This window comes from Lottia gigantea (genome assembly GCF_000327385.1).
Source record: "Lottia gigantea unplaced genomic scaffold LOTGIsca_4, whole genome shotgun sequence".
In the NCBI taxonomy this organism is placed as follows: Eukaryota; Metazoa; Mollusca; class Gastropoda; family Lottiidae; genus Lottia; species Lottia gigantea.
The window spans coordinates 4,130,369-4,149,151 of record NW_008709379.1 but is presented as its reverse complement, the minus strand read 5'-3'; the positions used below and the strand labels follow the sequence as shown (position 1 = coordinate 4,149,151).

At 31.0% G+C, this 18,783-nt stretch overlaps 2 protein-coding genes across 2 annotated transcripts; both read left to right on the top strand.

Annotated features, from left to right (window-relative positions):
- Window positions 1–62: 62 nt before the first annotated feature.
- LOTGIDRAFT_228809 (hypothetical protein) lies at window positions 63–7,220 on the top strand (the record flags this gene model as incomplete). Its single annotated transcript, XM_009059804.1, has 5 exons — window positions 63–183; window positions 4,880–5,117; window positions 5,450–5,581; window positions 5,872–6,031; window positions 6,232–7,220. The coding sequence occupies exons 1-5, from the start codon at window positions 134–136 to the stop codon at window positions 7,218–7,220; spliced, it is 1,569 nt and encodes a 522-aa protein (XP_009058052.1). The 5' UTR covers window positions 63–133.
- A 3,547-nt stretch (window positions 7,221–10,767) lies between these two features.
- On the top strand, window positions 10,768–18,337 carry LOTGIDRAFT_228808 (hypothetical protein). The gene is made up of 9 exons (XM_009059803.1): window positions 10,768–10,922; window positions 12,439–12,544; window positions 13,023–13,269; window positions 13,307–13,378; window positions 13,485–13,655; window positions 13,890–14,003; window positions 14,300–14,455; window positions 15,031–15,339; window positions 15,720–18,337. The coding sequence occupies exons 1-9, from the start codon at window positions 10,801–10,803 to the stop codon at window positions 15,728–15,730; spliced, it is 1,308 nt and encodes a 435-aa protein (XP_009058051.1). The 5' UTR covers window positions 10,768–10,800; the 3' UTR covers window positions 15,731–18,337.
- The last annotated feature ends 446 nt before the right edge of the window (window positions 18,338–18,783 follow it).

Below are 18,783 nucleotides of genomic sequence, written 5' to 3'. Positions count from 1 at the left end.
GTTGATAACACATATATTGATTACGTAGTCAACAACGTGAAAGTTTCTACTTTCGAGAACCAAACAAATAAGAATAGATCTACATGTTGTATTTAGATCCACATTCTTCTGAAGTCTATCATACTTTTCAACTATGTTAAGAAATACGTTTCAGGGGGACTTAATAGAGGATCCATTTTTCGCGTAAGTTTCTTTATACCTTTTTAGAATGAGTCGGATACTTAAGTAAGACCTAAAACAAACAAATGACACAATCCCTACTCCTCCAGTCTCTGCACTGGCACTGTGAGTGTGAGTCTGTGACTGTCACTGTTTTTGATCATTTCACAAATATTGTCAGTTTTGACACTGACAGTATCGGTTGACCATGAGTCAAGTACACTACTGCAACTACTGTGTAAGTAATGAAAACCAGGACTTGCAGAACAGGCACCTGTTTTCCAAAATGTGAACATGCTCTCTGAGTTCGGGAAATTTTTTTCATATAGTCATCTGGCACGGAAATGGCATAGGATGCAGGTTTACATAACTTGAGTGGCATTTATTCAAAAAAGATCTTGATAATGTGTACTGTATGAAAGAACCTGTAACATTGTTATACTTTGAAACAGATATCCAAAAGAAAACACCTATATTCACATTCTAATTGCAGTGATAAATTCTTGATATATTTTTCTCTCACAGATAGGCTTGAATAATTAGGGTGTTATGTTCAGCTCTTGATTTAAAACTTTCTATTACAGTTTTAGCCAGATGTGAGAAATCAATGATTCTACTTTCTAACACAATTTAAATGCTATTATGTGATTATGTACTATGAAATCATAGAAAACTTAAAAATCCAAATCTCTCAGCAACATGTTTCAGCAACAGAATTAGTGTTTTATTTTATTCGTTTTATTGAATTATATTACTGCTTTACATGTTTGTAGGAAGCAATTTCTTACTATTTAGTTACCTTTGTTATTATTTATCAATCATTCATTCATTCATTCATTTATTTTTTCCTGCATAGCTTTAGTCATAGTCAGATGAAGTAATAGGTAGATGAATTTCTTAGTTATTTCTTACTGAGAGTTAATGGTAGATTAGGCTTATTGAGATCTTACACTAAAATACTTAAAAAAATTCATAAATCTGAATTTCAAGCTTGAGTTGTCAATAAGTTCATGATTTATCTGTTTGAGAGGGATGAGTAATTTTTCAATAGACTCTTTTATTAGGGAAATTTTCTTAATGGGGTCAATTAAATACTAGATCTAGATTTCTAGCAAGAATGAATCAATTAAAGGAGTGTTTTATCTACCTTCAACACCTTGTATGTTTTATATAATGTAAAAGTTTTTTTTTTTTTTGACAAAATACAAGCTCATTTAGAATATATATCATAGTACTCTAAGGAAGGTAAAACTTAAAACAGAAAGAAAGGTATGTTAGATTTGTGAGATAAATTCTTAATGAACTTAAATTAGTACATGTCAGGTCAGGTCAGTGTGTATTTCAGGTTTCAAGTAATTAAAATGAAAGAAGGCTGTAGTCTTTATAGATTGTTGATTTCACTTGTCAAAATTGTAAGATATTTTGAGAGATAGTGCTGTGCATATTAATATATTTTTTTTTTACACTAATCCCCTCAAACTCTTTGTTTCAGTTTTTGTTTAATGCTATGTTATTATAGGAACTATTAAGAATTAAAATTGGGGGCATCGTTTTTATAAACGAAATATGGGTCTCCAAAAAACAGAGATGTAAATTTGCATACACTGTTATATTTAGCAAAACTAATGTATAAATGATGGAGGTGTGAATTTAATACTTTTTTAAATAATTGGCACAGATCAAGCTCTAAAAGAGGGTTATTGTGTGTAAATTGTCGCCGTTTCATTATGGATTGGCGAGCATAAGCAAAAATTAAAATGAGAGGCAAGGAGGTTTTCTTTTTAGAGGGGTAACCAAATATCATCCATTGTTCAAAATCTAATTGGCTATAACCTGTATCTTTAAAATATGTAATTAATAAAGAATTAATAAAGGCTAGGAATTTGGATAAGGAAGAGCATTTTAAAATACAGTGGATGATGTCTTCAGTATGTGTTTTACATATTTGGCATAAAGGACTATCAATTAATCCAATGTTGTACCGTTTTTTATTGGTCCGAATAATGTTGTGGACAATCCTGAAGTCATTATCAACCATATCGCAACCTTTATTAGAATAAAAAACGGAATTCCAGTATTGATCTAGGGAAAAGGAGTTACCTATTGGTAAAATTTTTCTCCAAAATAATAGCGAGTTAGGTTCTTGGTATAGAACTTCGCTCAATAATTGGTAGAAAAACCTGGATGTTTTATGGGTTAGGTCTGTGGGTTTGCCATTTACAATAAGAATAGGCCCTGCCCTCTTGGCCTGGGGAACAAATGTTTCTAAAAAAGGGTGGCCAAGTAGTATGCATACATTGCAACACTCTCTGATAATATTTTATGAGAAATAGTGTTTTTCTTTTGCTAAATTTTACTAAAAAAAAATGGATTCTACATCAGATACTGTTAGACTTAGTCTAGTCCTTTTTTTTGAGAATACTATTCCAGCCTATTTTTAACATAGCAATATGTCAACAGCTTCTGTGAAGATTAAGCTAACAGAAACTGTCGAGGATTGCATAATGTGCAATGTGAACATCAAGAAAATAAAATTGTCAATGAAGAAAACATTATTTGATAAATCTGTACTGTCCATCCAAGTGTGCTTTTGAGAAATGTTAGCCAGTGGAAAGTCTGAAAAAATAGTTATGTGTATCTTTCTGTGAGGATTACCTACATACTGGAATATTAGAGAGTGCTTAAAATTTGAGCAACAGAAATCAAATTCAACTTGTTGAGTCTTAATCATAGAATTAATCATATTCCTAATATTTTGACAGTTTCAAATCAGATCTTTATATAGGCACAGTTCAAGTTGAAGAGACAAATACCTTTTTTTCAACTGGCCCTGTGAATAAGCCTGGTCAACTGTATTCAACAAAGACCTTTAAATCATTGTAAAATATATAACCTACTAACATATATTATAGTCTTATGAATTTTATATAGATATAAGCTACTGTAAGTAGATGGGCCTATTAATACATACTGGAGGGTTCACGAATATTTCACATAGTATACATAGGTAATAAAAATCCTATTATACCAATCACAAGCTTGTATTGGTTTAAATTATTTATATATCTAACTGATACAGACTTGCTCGTTTTTCTTCAAATATATTGACATTTGGCTGATTTGTATTACTTGTTTATTGCAGAATTGTGTAAATTAGGTAAATAGATTTATTCATTTTAACATTTTAACTGAAACAGTAGGCTTTGAAGTTGTAACTTGTACTGTAGTTGATTTAAGCTTTGTATTTCATTTAAATAACATGTTTATTGACTTTCAAAACATGAAATTTATCAAACAATTTTTAATTAGATTTAATTTTTTTTTTATTAAATACTCATATTTAGTACAAATCTGAATAGAAAAATTACTGATAGGACTGTAGTTACTAAGGTTATTTCACAGGTGTGTGTATAAAAAAACTTATTGAAGCCTATAGTGTAAAAAGTAATCAAATGTAGATTTTTTCTAGCTATAGTCTTGTTATTTGAATAAAAGTCTAGTAGCTTTTGTCAAATTTTTGTACAATATTACGTAGAATAAGATCAGGAATATTTATTTAACTTATTTTACTGTTTTTATTTGTCAGTTTTGTCTTATTTCTATCTTATGCATATAATGGTCTATACATTTATTCTATAGTCATTTTAAGCTTTTGTTATCTGTAAAGTGTAATCTGATAAGAAAATTAAATTTTTACCGTGGATGACTCTACTTGTAGTCAAAGTCAAACATATTTTCTTTAAGCATAAGATAAAGAAAACAAAGAAGTAAGCTTAAATTGCATTTTAATCAGATAGATGCCATGTTAGTTTTGAATGTCATGTGCCATATGGAAGGACATTATTAGAGTGTTGATTAGTACTTGATATTTGTTTGAATTGGCCTTTTATAGTAACATTGTCTATGAAATGAAAGTATGTATAGAATGTATTGGGAATACAAAGTTTTAAGCAAGAAATAATAATCAACTTTCATCCAAAGAATATCTGATATACCTTTGATGGTTATCTGTAGTAAGACACTGAATGTCTCAGAACCCGAATGTTAGAATTGACAGAATATTTGTCTATGAAATTGTTTATGAATACCTTAAATTTGAATGTGTTAGGTTTAGAAATGACAGTTATGATTGTATTGTGCAAGATAAAACATTTTAAGAGTCATACATAGCAGTTGTGCACAGTGAATTTACTATTTGCTATTGGCGTTTTGAACAAATTACGATTGATTATTTACGTCTTGTTAAAGCTTATTTCTAGAATTTTATCATACTGATACTTATGACTAAATATATTGATATTTGACCTAGATTGTAGTCAGCAGTGACTGAGAGGAAATATTTATCTGGGACAACAATCATCAGTTATTTTCATGTTTATCATAATTATATCATCACAATAGGCATGATCTCATCAAGTCTACTTGATGAACTATTGAAAACATTTTGAATGATACAGCTCTACAGGGTTGATATTTATTAGTCGTTATGGTTCTATTGGGGTCTGGCTTATCATCAATTATACTGGGGCAAATATATCTGTGCTCCTTGGGAAGATTAAAAAAAAATGAACCTTCTACTTCAGGGTGATGAACAGGATTTTGGTCAAGCTTGTTTAGTTTCAATAATAATTATTTCACCTCAATAATGGAAGTGCACAAATATGTTCGACCATGATATTTGACATACCAATGTTAATCTAATTATATTTCTTCAATCTAGGGCTCATCAAAATCACATGATATCTATGGGATCAATGTTTCAAATGCCTGATCCATTCGGGGCTCCCCAGATTATGGATGCTAGAATAGCGGAAAGGGAAAGAAGAAGCCAGGAACGTAGAGTTCAGCGTCAACAGCAGCTTCAAGTTTCACCATTTGGAATGGGAATGATGCCACTAGGGTTTGGTGGTATGTTGGCTAACATGGACAGAATGATGTCTGACATGCATTCAAGATTTGTAAGAAACATTTATTAATAAATCTCGCAGTAAGATATCTTAGCAACACTAAATTAGTTAGTGACTGATATACCGCTAGTCTAATCTATGTAGTAAGATGATACAAAGTGGCAAAGATTGACTTTAAAACTGGGGTCGTCAAAGATTAAACACCTTCAGTTCATACGAAACTTCAAATGGTTCTTTCATGGAAATATTTCTAAGCCTTTAAATGTGTAGAGTTAAAAGGGTAGTAAACCCTGGATTATGAATATTTTCTATTGCATGCATTGAAATTATAATTTGTTGATATTTGACAGTGAAACTAAATAATAATGAATATATTATAACAGGAACAGCCAATGAGAAGTCCTACCGGAAATGGTGCTAATTTTGTTCAGTCGTCGTTTGTATCCTACTCTAATGTTGGAAATGGTTCACCCAGAGTTTATCAGTCTTCTGTCACACAAAGGGCTCAGGGAGGGGTAAGTTCTTAATCTTTTTTGGAGGGATATTGATGCTGATACTGAATCAGAGGATTTATCTGTTTATTTTTCTCTTGCACCTGAAGTCCTATTTGGAGAAGTTTATCTCTATTTTCAAATTGTATTTTATCTGATGCAATATGTCAGCGGCTTCTTTCATCAATTCCCCTAATTGGTATCAAATCTCTTAAAAATCATTTCAATTCCCTAAACTGGTAAAAACAATCTCAGAATATAATTTGGTATTTCAATTCTGTTAATGGATAGCCATCTATTTCTTTCTTTATCAGGCAATAGAAACAAAAAGATCAGAAAGAGATAGTTCAACTGGTGTAGAAAAAGTTGAAATTGGTCATAAAATAGGTGATCGTGAACATACTGTTGAGAAATCAAGAAACCGTCTGACTGGAGAGAACAATGTCAATCAGGAATTTATCAATATAGATGAAGGTATGTAATGTCATGATGGTTTTTCAAGCTCACCACAGATGCATGGAGGAGTCCTTGAAATTTGTTGAAAATTTAGATTTTTAATTTTGAAATCTTTCAAAAGTGTTTATGAATAATTTTGATAGCTTGTGTAAAAGTTTCATCCCCTCTTTGTTTTGTACAATGAGTTCAATTCCATTTTTTTTCTTTCCTGTTTTCAGAGGAAGCTCAAAATTTTGATCAGGAATTTCAAAATCGAGTTCGGCAGACCACTATGCCAGTGAGGGCAACTGCAGACTATAGAAGACATCGTGTTAATCCTACAAATACTCATGGACACTCCCACATGCAAAGTATCACAGCAGGTCACACACATGGTTCTTCACCAAATAGATCTAATATGGTCAACCAAAGGCCTGTTTCAAGCAGTCAAAGACCTACTTCAGCAAGTCACAGATCAGTTTCAGCCAGTCACAGATCAGCTACAGCCAGTCACAGGCCAGATTCAGCAAGTCAAAGACCAGTTTCAGCAAGTCAAAGACCAGTTTCAGCCAGTCAAAGACCTGTTTCAGCCAGTCAAAGACCAGATACAACCAGTCATAGACCAGATACAACCAGTCACAGAGCAGTTTCAGCCAGTCAAAAACCAGTTTTGGCCAGGGACAGAGTTACTTCTTCAAGCCACAGACCTGGTTCTCCCAGTCAAAGGGCTGCCACTGCCAGTCAAATATTAGCCTCAGCAACTAAAACACATAATGATGTTATAAACAAATCAGGTTCTTCTACTGAAAATAGACATGTTGGAAGTAATTTCTATAGTTCTGCAATTAACAGACTGAGTTCAGCTGGACACACGACTAGTGCAGCCAGTCATCCACGTGGTACAAGTAGTCGCCATCATAGTACTATATCTCAAACATCAAGTACCCAACAAACCAATAATACTGTTGGTCACACAGACAGTCCTGCCAGTCACACACATGGTGGCACCACTCAAACACATAGTAACACAAATTTAACACATAGTAGTACCAGTCAAACACATGGTGATTCCAACCATATACCATCTGATGCCAATCTAACACAAGGTGATGACAGTCAAACACATTCTATCACTGAATCATCAAGTCAACATCCTTCACAGAGAAGAAGACCACCACTTCTTATTTTACCACCATCTAGATATAGAAGTCGTAGAGAATATAATTAAAATACAGTTCCTTTTATAGATGGGTGAATAGTTATTGTATTTGTAATTTAAGGCAACTAATACACTTATTATCAAATTCCTTGGTCCACTTGCTAGATGTCACTATGCCTTAGATGCATGGGACACATTATTGATAGTATTCATTTGGAAACCGTGAAGACATTTTGACCAATGAAAAGTATTCATTGAAAATAAAAAGGTTTCAAAAGAAGCAACTTGTAACTTTTGAGACACTTTTCTTTGGTCAAGGTATTTTCATGACTTTGCAAGAATGACCTAGGGTCAAATTTGAATTTGAAGTTCAACGTTGGAACAGAATATCAAATAGTGAGAAAAAACATTTGTTACTCCCATATTGCCTGGCAAATATCAATCAAAAATATTGTATAAAGTCCATCTTGTTGAATTTCATTATTTATAACTTTTTATCTTGGTTTAATTTCAGAATTGATATTGTGTGGCCTATATTTAAATGAGATTAAATAACATTAAGTGAAGTGAAACCAGTTAAAGTTTAAAAGAGAGGATGGTATGTGAAGATGACGGTGGTGTTGAGGTCTGGATTATGACTTGTTATTGGACTGTAAAGATAATATATAAAATATTCACATTCCTATTTATAGACGTTGTTGTACATATTTGTATACTAGAATTCTATTTGAAAGTGTTACAGATATCTGAATGTTGCTTCTATAAACTTAAAGCTTGAGGTATAGAAAAACAGTATCTCATGAGTGATAAAAGGCTGGAGAATTTCTCATGGAAAAAACCAAAATCTTGAAAATTTTGAAATTTAAACAAAATTATGTAAGAAGCCATTTATGCAACCGTCCATATATTATATTATGAATATCATATATTATAAATATAATACATTATGGAAATCATATGGTATGGTCCACTGTTGTGGATGTCACATGTATTTATATATTACTTAGCTAAGCTATTAGTACATGTACCGTAAGAAATGATAGCCCTTGTTAACTCATTTTTATGGCTAAAGCCTACACATTCCTCAAAGAAATCAAATGTTACTTACATGGGAATATTCAATAGCTAAATTCCATTGTAGATCTTGAAGAATTGTAGAGGGACTAAGTTAACTATTGTCGAGTAGCACCATGACGTGTAACATTTTTCCTTCAGCAATTTATGATATTATCCATATCTATATCATACAGTTGGTAAAGGAACATGGATAGGTAGACACCTACCCCATGATTACTTTATAAGGGGAGGAGTCTAATTTGAATCCAAACTACAAGTCAAGTGCCTTCCAAGGATTGTTTTATTATGATTCATTAGTTAATAGAAAGATATGATGTATTTTCACATTTCCTAATGTCAATCTAATACACTTAAAAAATTGCATGTTCTACTTCTGTAATTTGCATTTTAGATATATGTTTCTAAAATATTAGAGTTGCCTGATTATTATTGTAGATTTAGATATAATTTATGAACTTTTATTATTTTCATAAACCCTCTTTAATCTATAGGTATTTCGATTTTTGCATTTTATGTGGTGATTGATTATACCATTCTCATTTAAAGGGACAGGTAGGCGGGTTTTTTTACCCATTTACTTCAGACTTAGAAACTGGAATTTTTTAGCTGAGCTAATCAGTAATAGTGTTCAAAGCTCACCATCGAAATTTGATCCGTTGAATCCATGTTTGTCTAGAATTATCCGCGTTTGAATGTTAAAGTTGCCATGTGACACGTGTTGTGATATATAGAAAAGACAATAATATAGAAATAGTGAGTAAAATTCCTAGTTTGAAGTATTGTAAAGAGTTTATGTGAATTTCGTACATTTCTAGTACATCTGAAGATTATTTACATATATTCAAGACTCAAATCAACCCACCAAAATGGCATACCTGTCCTTTAAATTTATTGTATTATGAAACTTTCTGGACATAATTTGCTGGCAATTTAATCATATAAAGAATATAATATTTGGTCCCTATTGATTGTCAATTAATGCTGTAATGCAGTGGTTCCCAGGTGGAACCAGGGCTGTAGTAGGACAAAGTGGATTTATTTTGGCCAACTTGAGTATTTGAGGCATATGTAAATGTTTTAGAATCGCATATGTGTAAGATTCTAGGGTATTTTTTCTATGAGGCAAAAATTCTTTTTTCTTGGAAATTTGTTAGGTCTTTCATCACAATGCTTCAGATGACTTCAAACAGTATATTTGAATTAAATGTTATTAAACAGAATTTCTTTTTCATAAAATTTAGCATGGGGCATTTGCCTTGATGTAGTTAGGGCCCTTCTAAATCAGAAAAAAAATATGCATTTTAGTAACGATATAACAACATAGCTAGGGAGTGCAAATATTTTTATTAGTATATCCTTGGTTCATATGTCATCAGTTACTTATTTGTATTTTTTAAAACATTTTGAAAGTTTATGGTATAAGACACTGTGAGAAGCCAAAATGGCTAAACTTGATTGGATTCGTTTTGTAATTATTTTTATTTATAACCTATATCTCTTCATTGTCATGATGCTACCAATCTTTGTAAATGATCTTCAATATTTATGTCTTTTTTAACCTATAAATCTCTCATCCTCCGCAGCTGAATATGTTTCAGAGCGATTAGTGAACTTTGTTTGTAAGACTCTTCTTGATCTTATATATTCTTCATCACATTTTAATATTACAGTTTTTTCAAATTTTTTTTTTTTTGTAATATTAGTGAAGACTGTTTATGAAATAAACTTGCATTTGTTGTCTCTACAATGTTTATATTATTATTTGTTTGTTACATATTGCTTTTCATGTCACGTAAATGTAATATATAACTTTCATTAACTTTGTTATTAAAATCATTAATCATTATAATAACCTTTATCTTTTTACAAACATTCACTAGATCAAAGGAATGGCTATATTTGTCTGTGTTATCTGCTTTGAATTTTGTGCATAGCTAATTTGCCATCCTTGCACTAAAATGGTTATTGCAAAACATCAGTTTTATTGACACTTATTAAACATGTATATTTGGGTCTGGGTGGTTAAATTCTCATTGCTAAAAATTTGAAAGAATAACATTTTTTTGGAATAGTTTATTTATTTGATCATTTTCTCAGAGAATTAAAATATTGATTAAAAGGATTGCAAACATCTTCCTGTTTTAAACACTGACACAGACCTATGTTTATATCTGTAACTTGCGCCTATTAATTTATGGCACCACAGATATCGGTCATTATATTCCTGAACTTGTAGCAGAACATTCTTTTTAATATTTGCTGATATATAATTTTTACACTTTCTTGTGGAACCCAAACTACAGAGTTGCTTTATGAATGAAAAAGAAAGGTTCTAAGCAATTATTTTCCTATTGTAAAAAAGGATGGGCTTAGCCGGGATTTGAACCCGGGAGCTCTAGCACCCTATGCGAGAATCATGCCCCTAGACCACCAAGACGTATATGAACATGTTGAATATACCTGAAGAGTTTAACAGCTAAATATAGAACATTCTATACAGCCTACTGACGTCATAGCAAACTTGGAAATACCACTTCCATGAGGAAGTATTATATGACTTAAAACGTTGAAAATGGATGGGGACGGTCAACAACCAATTCCTGGTATTAATAATAGACCTAGGAACCCGTGCTATATTATATGTTACGGTTTCGTCTTGTTTGTATTTGGTACTTTAACAGCTCTCGGCGATCAGTAAGTTGTATGAAGTTTCACATAACACAATTATGTATACAGTGGTGTAACCTATTTTCGGGATATAAGGATAAATAATCAAAATTTGTTTGTTTCAATTTTCTGTATGAATTCTTCACTTTGACCCATATTTCATGAGCAACCAACTGGCAACGGCGGCAGAATGCGTCACCTATTTTCGTGTACAATGTTTGAAATATAAATAAGTCTAGAAAAACACGTTGTATGGATACCGGGTGGTATAATTAACTTCTCTTAGTATTTATCTTTAATATCAATTCATTATAACTAGTGACAATTCCTTCAAAGAACCACGATTTAAAAAAAAAAATAGTGACTGACAAAATAAGATACGTAGCGTGATTTATTGCTAAAAGTCACTGAAACAACATAAGAATATGGTCCACTTTGTGTTCCATAGAAATTTTTTACTTACACGGAATCCGCTACTTGATCACGTGACTTCATTTGTTGGACTACATTCTAGCAGACGACACTTGGAATTCCGATTACGGCTAGGGATTATAAGGAAATTCGGCCGATAAAAAATTGAGACGTTTGGTAATAACTGAAATCCGCCATTTTGTATTTGTGAAAGTATACATTAATACATTTTACCTTGCATGAAAGTACTGAATTCATTCTACTAGGTGATATTGTACAGAAAACCCATGTTTATTAAAACAAACTAATGCGGAGGTCGCGCAAGGTCGCTCACGTAAATTGTTAATCATTTCCGAAAATCCACGAATAATAGGTTTCCACGAAATTAGGTTACTCGACTGTATAATATGTATGGTGAACCAAACGTGCAATGGTTTCGAAATAAAAAAAATGATAAATATATGGCATTGAAAGGATCCAAGAGGTTCTCTGGACAATGTGTTATAGGTTTTACCCCATAATTATTGTCTTGTGTTATATCAAAGTAAGAAGTAATAGATCTCAATAGTATGAAAATGAAGTGACTAGCAGCCTCCCAAACTTGTACATATATTGTTATGTCATATATACGTTGTTATGGTGCGGTCAAAACTCTCTTCAGTTCAGCAGAGATTGATTTATTTACAGTGTCTTTGTACAAAATCAAAAAGATATAGGATTTGATACGTTTTTGTAACCTCAAAATTGTCACAAACGAGTTCTCTGGGTCTTTAATTCTTCAAATTTTCTGAGTACAAAAGCTGAGCCCCAGCACCAATTCATTCCTGGTGGAGGGCAGATTGACTTACTGGAAGGACAACTGTGGAAATTGAGATTAATAGTTCTACAACTCTAACGAAGTGCATAGTTTTTTTGAATAGAAATTTTTGAATATATTCTTGATTTGGTGCATTTTAGGATATATTTTAAGATTATTAAGATTAAGATTATTGAACATAGTCTATCATTCAGTAGTGCTCTAATAGGGGGCTAAATAAAATGTATACCAATCAGAATTTTGATTTTTAAGAGATGAAATGGGGGTATAATCCATTTTTCTAGGCCCCCCTTATGATGTCATGTTTTTTTGTAGTTGGGGTAAACATCTCAAAGTCCGTGGTTCAACTGGTAGAAATGGAGTTGGTGATGATTCAGATGGATTGCCTAAAAAACACACCTTTGATCATGACTTCTTCATGGTAAGTTTTAGTAGAGGGATATTTAATGCACATGTCATTCTTTGCATCAAAGTCACAGAAATAATACTAAGAAATGTCTGCAATCACATGACCAAAAACTTTTTTTTGCAATGGTGATTTTATTATTATATTTGTCTATCAGACCTTTATTATAGTTAGTCATGGTTTTCTTAGAACAAGTGTAATTTTATTGCCACCATAATTTTCAGATATTTGATCAGAAGAGCTTATACATAGACATAAACATTTATGGTAAATAAAATATGGAAAGTTTTCAAAAAAAAGCAAACATTGGCAATTCATGATTTTCATCTTTTGCAAATCTCCAGATGAATGGAGGAGTATGAAAGTACTAGGTCACTAACTGTCTTAGATATCCTTTTGATATGGAACAAATTCTGAAAATCCTTGATGACTATGGCTTGTTTCATAATTATAGTTGACATGAAACTAATTCCATTTTTTAATATTCTTTCAGGCACCTATACTGTTTGCAGGACAAATATTATGCCTGATAATATATTGGATATTGAACAGATTTGAAGTGGGACGGGTGCTATTTCCTCCAAGAGTGACTCCAAGACAACGTAATAGACAGTTACATAGAGAAACAAAGTTTAATGTATATATATTTATATTGCCAGCTTTATTTAGATATGTTGCCACCTGTTTACTCTATGTTGGTGTTCGTCTAACCTACAGTTCTAGTACCATTCTGTTTAAAGGTAAAATTTTCCTTTCCATGGCTTTAATGTATATCAGGGAGTTTAGTTCATCTACAAGTTAAACACTTGCTAGCTTACCTGTGGATCTTGGGTCGTAGGCTTATTAATGGTATGTTTTATGATTGGTGCAAAAACATTTTAATCTGTCAACTATGTGTAATAAGAAAATATTTTTTTGGTAATTTCCAGTCCATAATGTTATTTTTCAATTTCAGGAACTATTTTGTTCTTTACATCATTACTGTCAGTAGCTTTCCTAGGACGCAACATGAACCCGCGGATGTGGGTAGGTGTAGTAATTAGTATTGCTGGTCTAGCTGTACTAGGTATTAATGATTATATATACCAAATAAAAGATGAATATGATACCAATGGAATAGTTGCAGGTAATATCCATTACTATAATCAATGAAAGAAACATGATAGAGGTCTGTCATTTGGTCTATAAGGACTGATTTGATTGTTGAAGTCTTGTCTGTAATACTGTCTTATGTAATGCAATTTTAGACCTGTATATATTGTGATTACATTATAGAAAGAAAAATAATAACAATATAGATACTTGATGATTCTGTCTACTATTGATATGTTTGTATATGAAATCACTGATATTTTTGTAGGCGATTTATTAATTGTTATGGCCCAGATAATGTTTGCTACGCAGGCTGTTTGGGAACAGAGAATATTAACCAAATATCCCAATATGTCCCCATTACAATGTTTGGGTTATGAAGGTTAGTTATAATTAAAGAATAAGGAATTTTGAGAATGTCCATTGAGGTTTTACTTCAATCTTTTTCTTATTTGACAACAATTTTCTGTTAATAATATTTACATAGCCTAGATTTTTTTTGTATCTGGCAAAAATATTTTTTTTATACTATTTTAACTAAAGTGAAGCATTCCTAATATGGCCTATGTAACAAATTGTTGTTGTAATGAACTATTGCTCTGACCAATTTCAAATTAAACAGGAGTTATTCCCCATATACCAGTACCATTACACTCAATTTACATCTTCTATTTATAGGGCTGTGGGGATTTTGTATATCATTTATCTTAGCCATTCCATTTTCATTTGTGAATGCTGGTGCCTTTAGTGAGTTGCCTGGTCATTATTTAGAAAATCCCTCTGATGCATTTAAACAGATGAAGAATTCTGGAGTCATTGTTGCAATTGTTGTTGGTAAGGATTTTTATCAGCTTAGATACAATATGTCTGAGTGAGGGATTGTATTACTCTCTGATCACAGTGATTTCTGATTAAAACTTTTTCTGTCGTTTCATCAAAAACCATTAAAAAAAAAAAATTTCATACATATGTGAAAGTAGTCGATGAATGCTTGAGACTCGATAGAAATATATATTGGAAAAATTACACATGGAAATTATCTTCAGCAAAATTCTGTTTCCCCACGGTGATTTTCTCATTTACTCAAAGAATATATTAGAATATCAGTTTAGTTTGAAGTTTATATTTCACATATGAAGGAAAAGTGGCTGGATGATAATAATTTCAAAACCTCTGATTTTCAGAAATTTACAGTATTTGATTTCTGTCCAATGATAATTTGAAATTTTTATGATATAAATGTCAGCGTATGACAATTGACATCTTAGACTGTATCAAAACAGCAACTATTCAATCAACAAATTCATAACATAATATCTGCCATGAACTACCTAAGAGTCTAAAAGATGTATTGAATTTGAGTTAGATTATGAATTTCGATAAAAGTAGCTGGTATTTCTATTTTCTAGTTGTTTTGTTATCTAATACCATCCATTACTGGTTTGCTTTAATAATTACCAAAAACTATGGTGCTACTCAGAGAATGATGATTGATTCAATTGGTTTTGGTGTCACTTGGGGTGTTGCTTTATTACTCAAATGGGAAAAGTTTGATATCTATATCATACCAGGATTCTTCCTCATTGGCCTTGGTTACATATTATTTTTTGATATAATATTGTACCCAATATGGAAATGTTTATATAGGGCTATTTGTAGTCCAACTCCTGGAGAAGATGATGCATCACCTTTGATACATCCCAATGGAAATATAGCAGGTAAATATATCACTCTTCATAAGTTTATTACTGTCTCAAGATACAATTTCTTCTGTGACATGTTAACCAGTTTTCATGATGCATAGAGTTAATTTGCTTAGACGTTTTTTAATGTTATTTTTTTTTTGTGATAAAAGTTATAGTTTTAAAATGCTTCTTTATAAAAAAAGATGAAAAAAGAAAAATTATTACTTTTTCTGACCCACCAGATAAAGTCCATATAAATGACATGGTCACATTATGCATTACTATACCTTAATGCTAATTTCTCAATGTTAGAATATTCATGAGATAAGAATGACAAAATGGCTGTATACCTAGAGAGTGTAGGTCAAGGTTTTTCATCAGACTCCTCTATATTCTAACTATATATTTTTCAGGAATTCAGTGAAGACAACAGCTGAGCTATCACTATAATTTGGTGTGGTATTTTCTGATGGGATACAAAATTGTACATTAAGTATATATAATGCTTGCAATGGAATAAGCTTTTTGTCTGCAGAAGACTCTAATAAAATTATTCTTTTACTTACTATGTAATTAATAGCTTTGAAAAAGTTAGCACTGCCAGTAATTTTAGCAGTCATCAAAGTTTCTATGGATTCTGAAGATGAATTTAATAAAATCATTTAGTGCATTTTCTGAGTAAATCTTGAAGACAAGAAAACAACTTTGACCAGAATAAATGACAAGTTTTACCTTCTGTTTTGATTTATGTATTTAGAAAAATAATTTAGTCTTTCATACCGGTATTTCAATTTTTATCCTACAAGATCTTTTTTTTTAAATTGTACCTTTCTCAATTGTATTCTCAATTTAAGAAAAAGAAAATAGTTTGGTTAAGAAATTACCAAGTTTTTGAAAGTTAATTAACAAGTATCCAGCTCAATTTAATTTGTTTGGATAAAATATATCATTATTGAACTATTATTATAATCAATTATTATATTAAAATATGGTTATTTTTGTATAGCTGAAATATTAGATTATTAAGACCTGTTTCTAAATATCATGAGTCTGAATGACTTAAGGTGGGAATAGATGATGTACGGTATTTGGTACTGGATTATCGAAGAAAATAGTAGAAGCGCAAACCCTGTGGTCACTTGTTCTATTTACTACTTTATGGATAAATCTGCACCTTGCATCGCAGCGGACATTGTCTATTCCCACCTTAAGGCTGAACGAGTCTTTCAGACTAAATAACCCTTGATACATAGGCTGAGATTCTCGTTACTTATTTTGATTGATCCAGGACTAATATGAATAGTTAAAAAACTATGTTATGAAGTAGTAATTTTTAATAATTATCCTATACTCCACATTTCTAATGGTTATATTGAATAAGCATGAACAATATCAAAGGTTAGATGATGTTGGACTCCAAAAGCCTTGATACATTGAGATGGTCTCAAAACTAAGACTTCAAAGTACTACTAAGTTTGCTTCAAACTCACATGTGCCATTACTATTTGCCTTTATTTTTTATGTTCTTTAAAAATTTCTTACTGAAAATTTGAAAATGAACCTTTTTAGGGTTTGTTTTGGATTACTTCTTACAAGAAACTCAAAAATTAAATAGATCTGATGTGCTAAAATCTCTTCATTTTACTCTTTGTACATTCATGATTCCATTCATGATTAATTTTTAATTTTCTTTGCATTTTGATATGTTTTTGATATTTGTATGTATTGTATCCATAACTGATTCTTTATTATGTCTGAAAGTAAATGTTTTTTATTACTGATCAGGAATGCAGCTTGTAGGGGCTGACATGAAAGATGCACCAGATTTTTCAGTAAGGTCATCATAAACTAATTCTAATGAACATAGATTATGATTTTTACTCCCATACACTATACTTTTGAAATGAATTCCTATTGCTAATATTTTTACATTGTATTTTTTTATTTTTTGTATGTTTTATATATATATATATATATATATATGTACTCTTCAAAAAAGTAGACTATGAAGTTGCAATTCAGATATAAAATATAACTATTAAGAAACTTGACAACAGACATCTTAGGAATGCACCATAAATCTCTTCATCTCCACAAACATTATTTTTGCATCTGTATTTCACATTGTTGTCAGTATATTATGATTATATTATGATTATTTTTGTAAATATTTTATGAAATACATTCGAAAATGATTAAATTCATTAAATTCATTGAGTATTATTCTACTATTTATGCAAAAAAATGTATACTTAATCTAGGTTCTGCTGGTAAAAATAACTGGAAAACTTGCATGATAAAAAATTCAAGACAAATTTTATAGAAAAAATGTTTTATTAACTGTAGAGCAAGAAATATGGAGACAATAAATATTGCACATCGTGTTTTTATTTTGATAATCGAGTGTGTTATTAATGATACAATAATGTTCAATTTGATCTAACAACAGATACCCACACAAACATAAATTGGTAATTCAGTTTATTATTCTAGGATGTGTTTTGGAGAAATTATCTTCAGTGATAATATAACATATTTATAAAATTATAGTATTATGCTGATTTCCCTTGACTTCATTGATCAATATTAATCAGCCATTAAACTGGGAACTAAAAGAATTTGAAGGCTACTCATTATTTAAATTGATATCGCCGTCAAAATTTACTTGCTGAGGACCCTCAATTTCAATCTATATCACTTTTCAGCATTAAAATCCTCCATCTAATTCTCCTGCACTGCAACAAACACTATATAACAGTTGAAATTGTCACCATTTTCAAAAAATTATTAACATTATCAGGAGCAGATATTGGACATAACTGGCAATGAGGATATATAAAAATCTTTTATAATTGCTGGATAGCCTCATAGAGGGATGTGGATAGCTGCAATTGAGCTCTACTTTGCTTTTCAGCTCATCCAATGGTTCATCAGCTGAAAAATACAAATTAATAGACAACTATATCACTTGAAATAACTTTGAAAAAGTCTTTAACAACAATGGACACAGATAGATAATTATTAAATCACGGTATTTTGAAAGTAATATTCAACTTGGACTACTCCTTTCGATTTAACTCTTTTATAGGAAGAATTAAGAATGAAATAATATTTGTCACAGCACTCTCCATAACTAATCTCAAGAGAAAAAAACGTTGATATTTACATTGTAACAAAAACTACAGACTAACAAGATTTAGTTATAAAAAACTTGACTAGATCACAGATCAAATCAAATAACTAGAATTTTCAGATCGAGGGAAATATGCCAAAAGGAATTAGACATCTATTCTTCATTTTGGAAATCTAGAAACTGTCTGACCAGAAATATAGAATAAAACTTGACTTGATCTAAATAAATAAATAAACAACTAATAATAATAACAAGTCTATAAAAATGTTGTTTTTTCATCTTCATCAAAAGATAAAAGTCTTTGTAAGGAACGTTTATGTTTAGGATTAGTATTGGAATCAGGA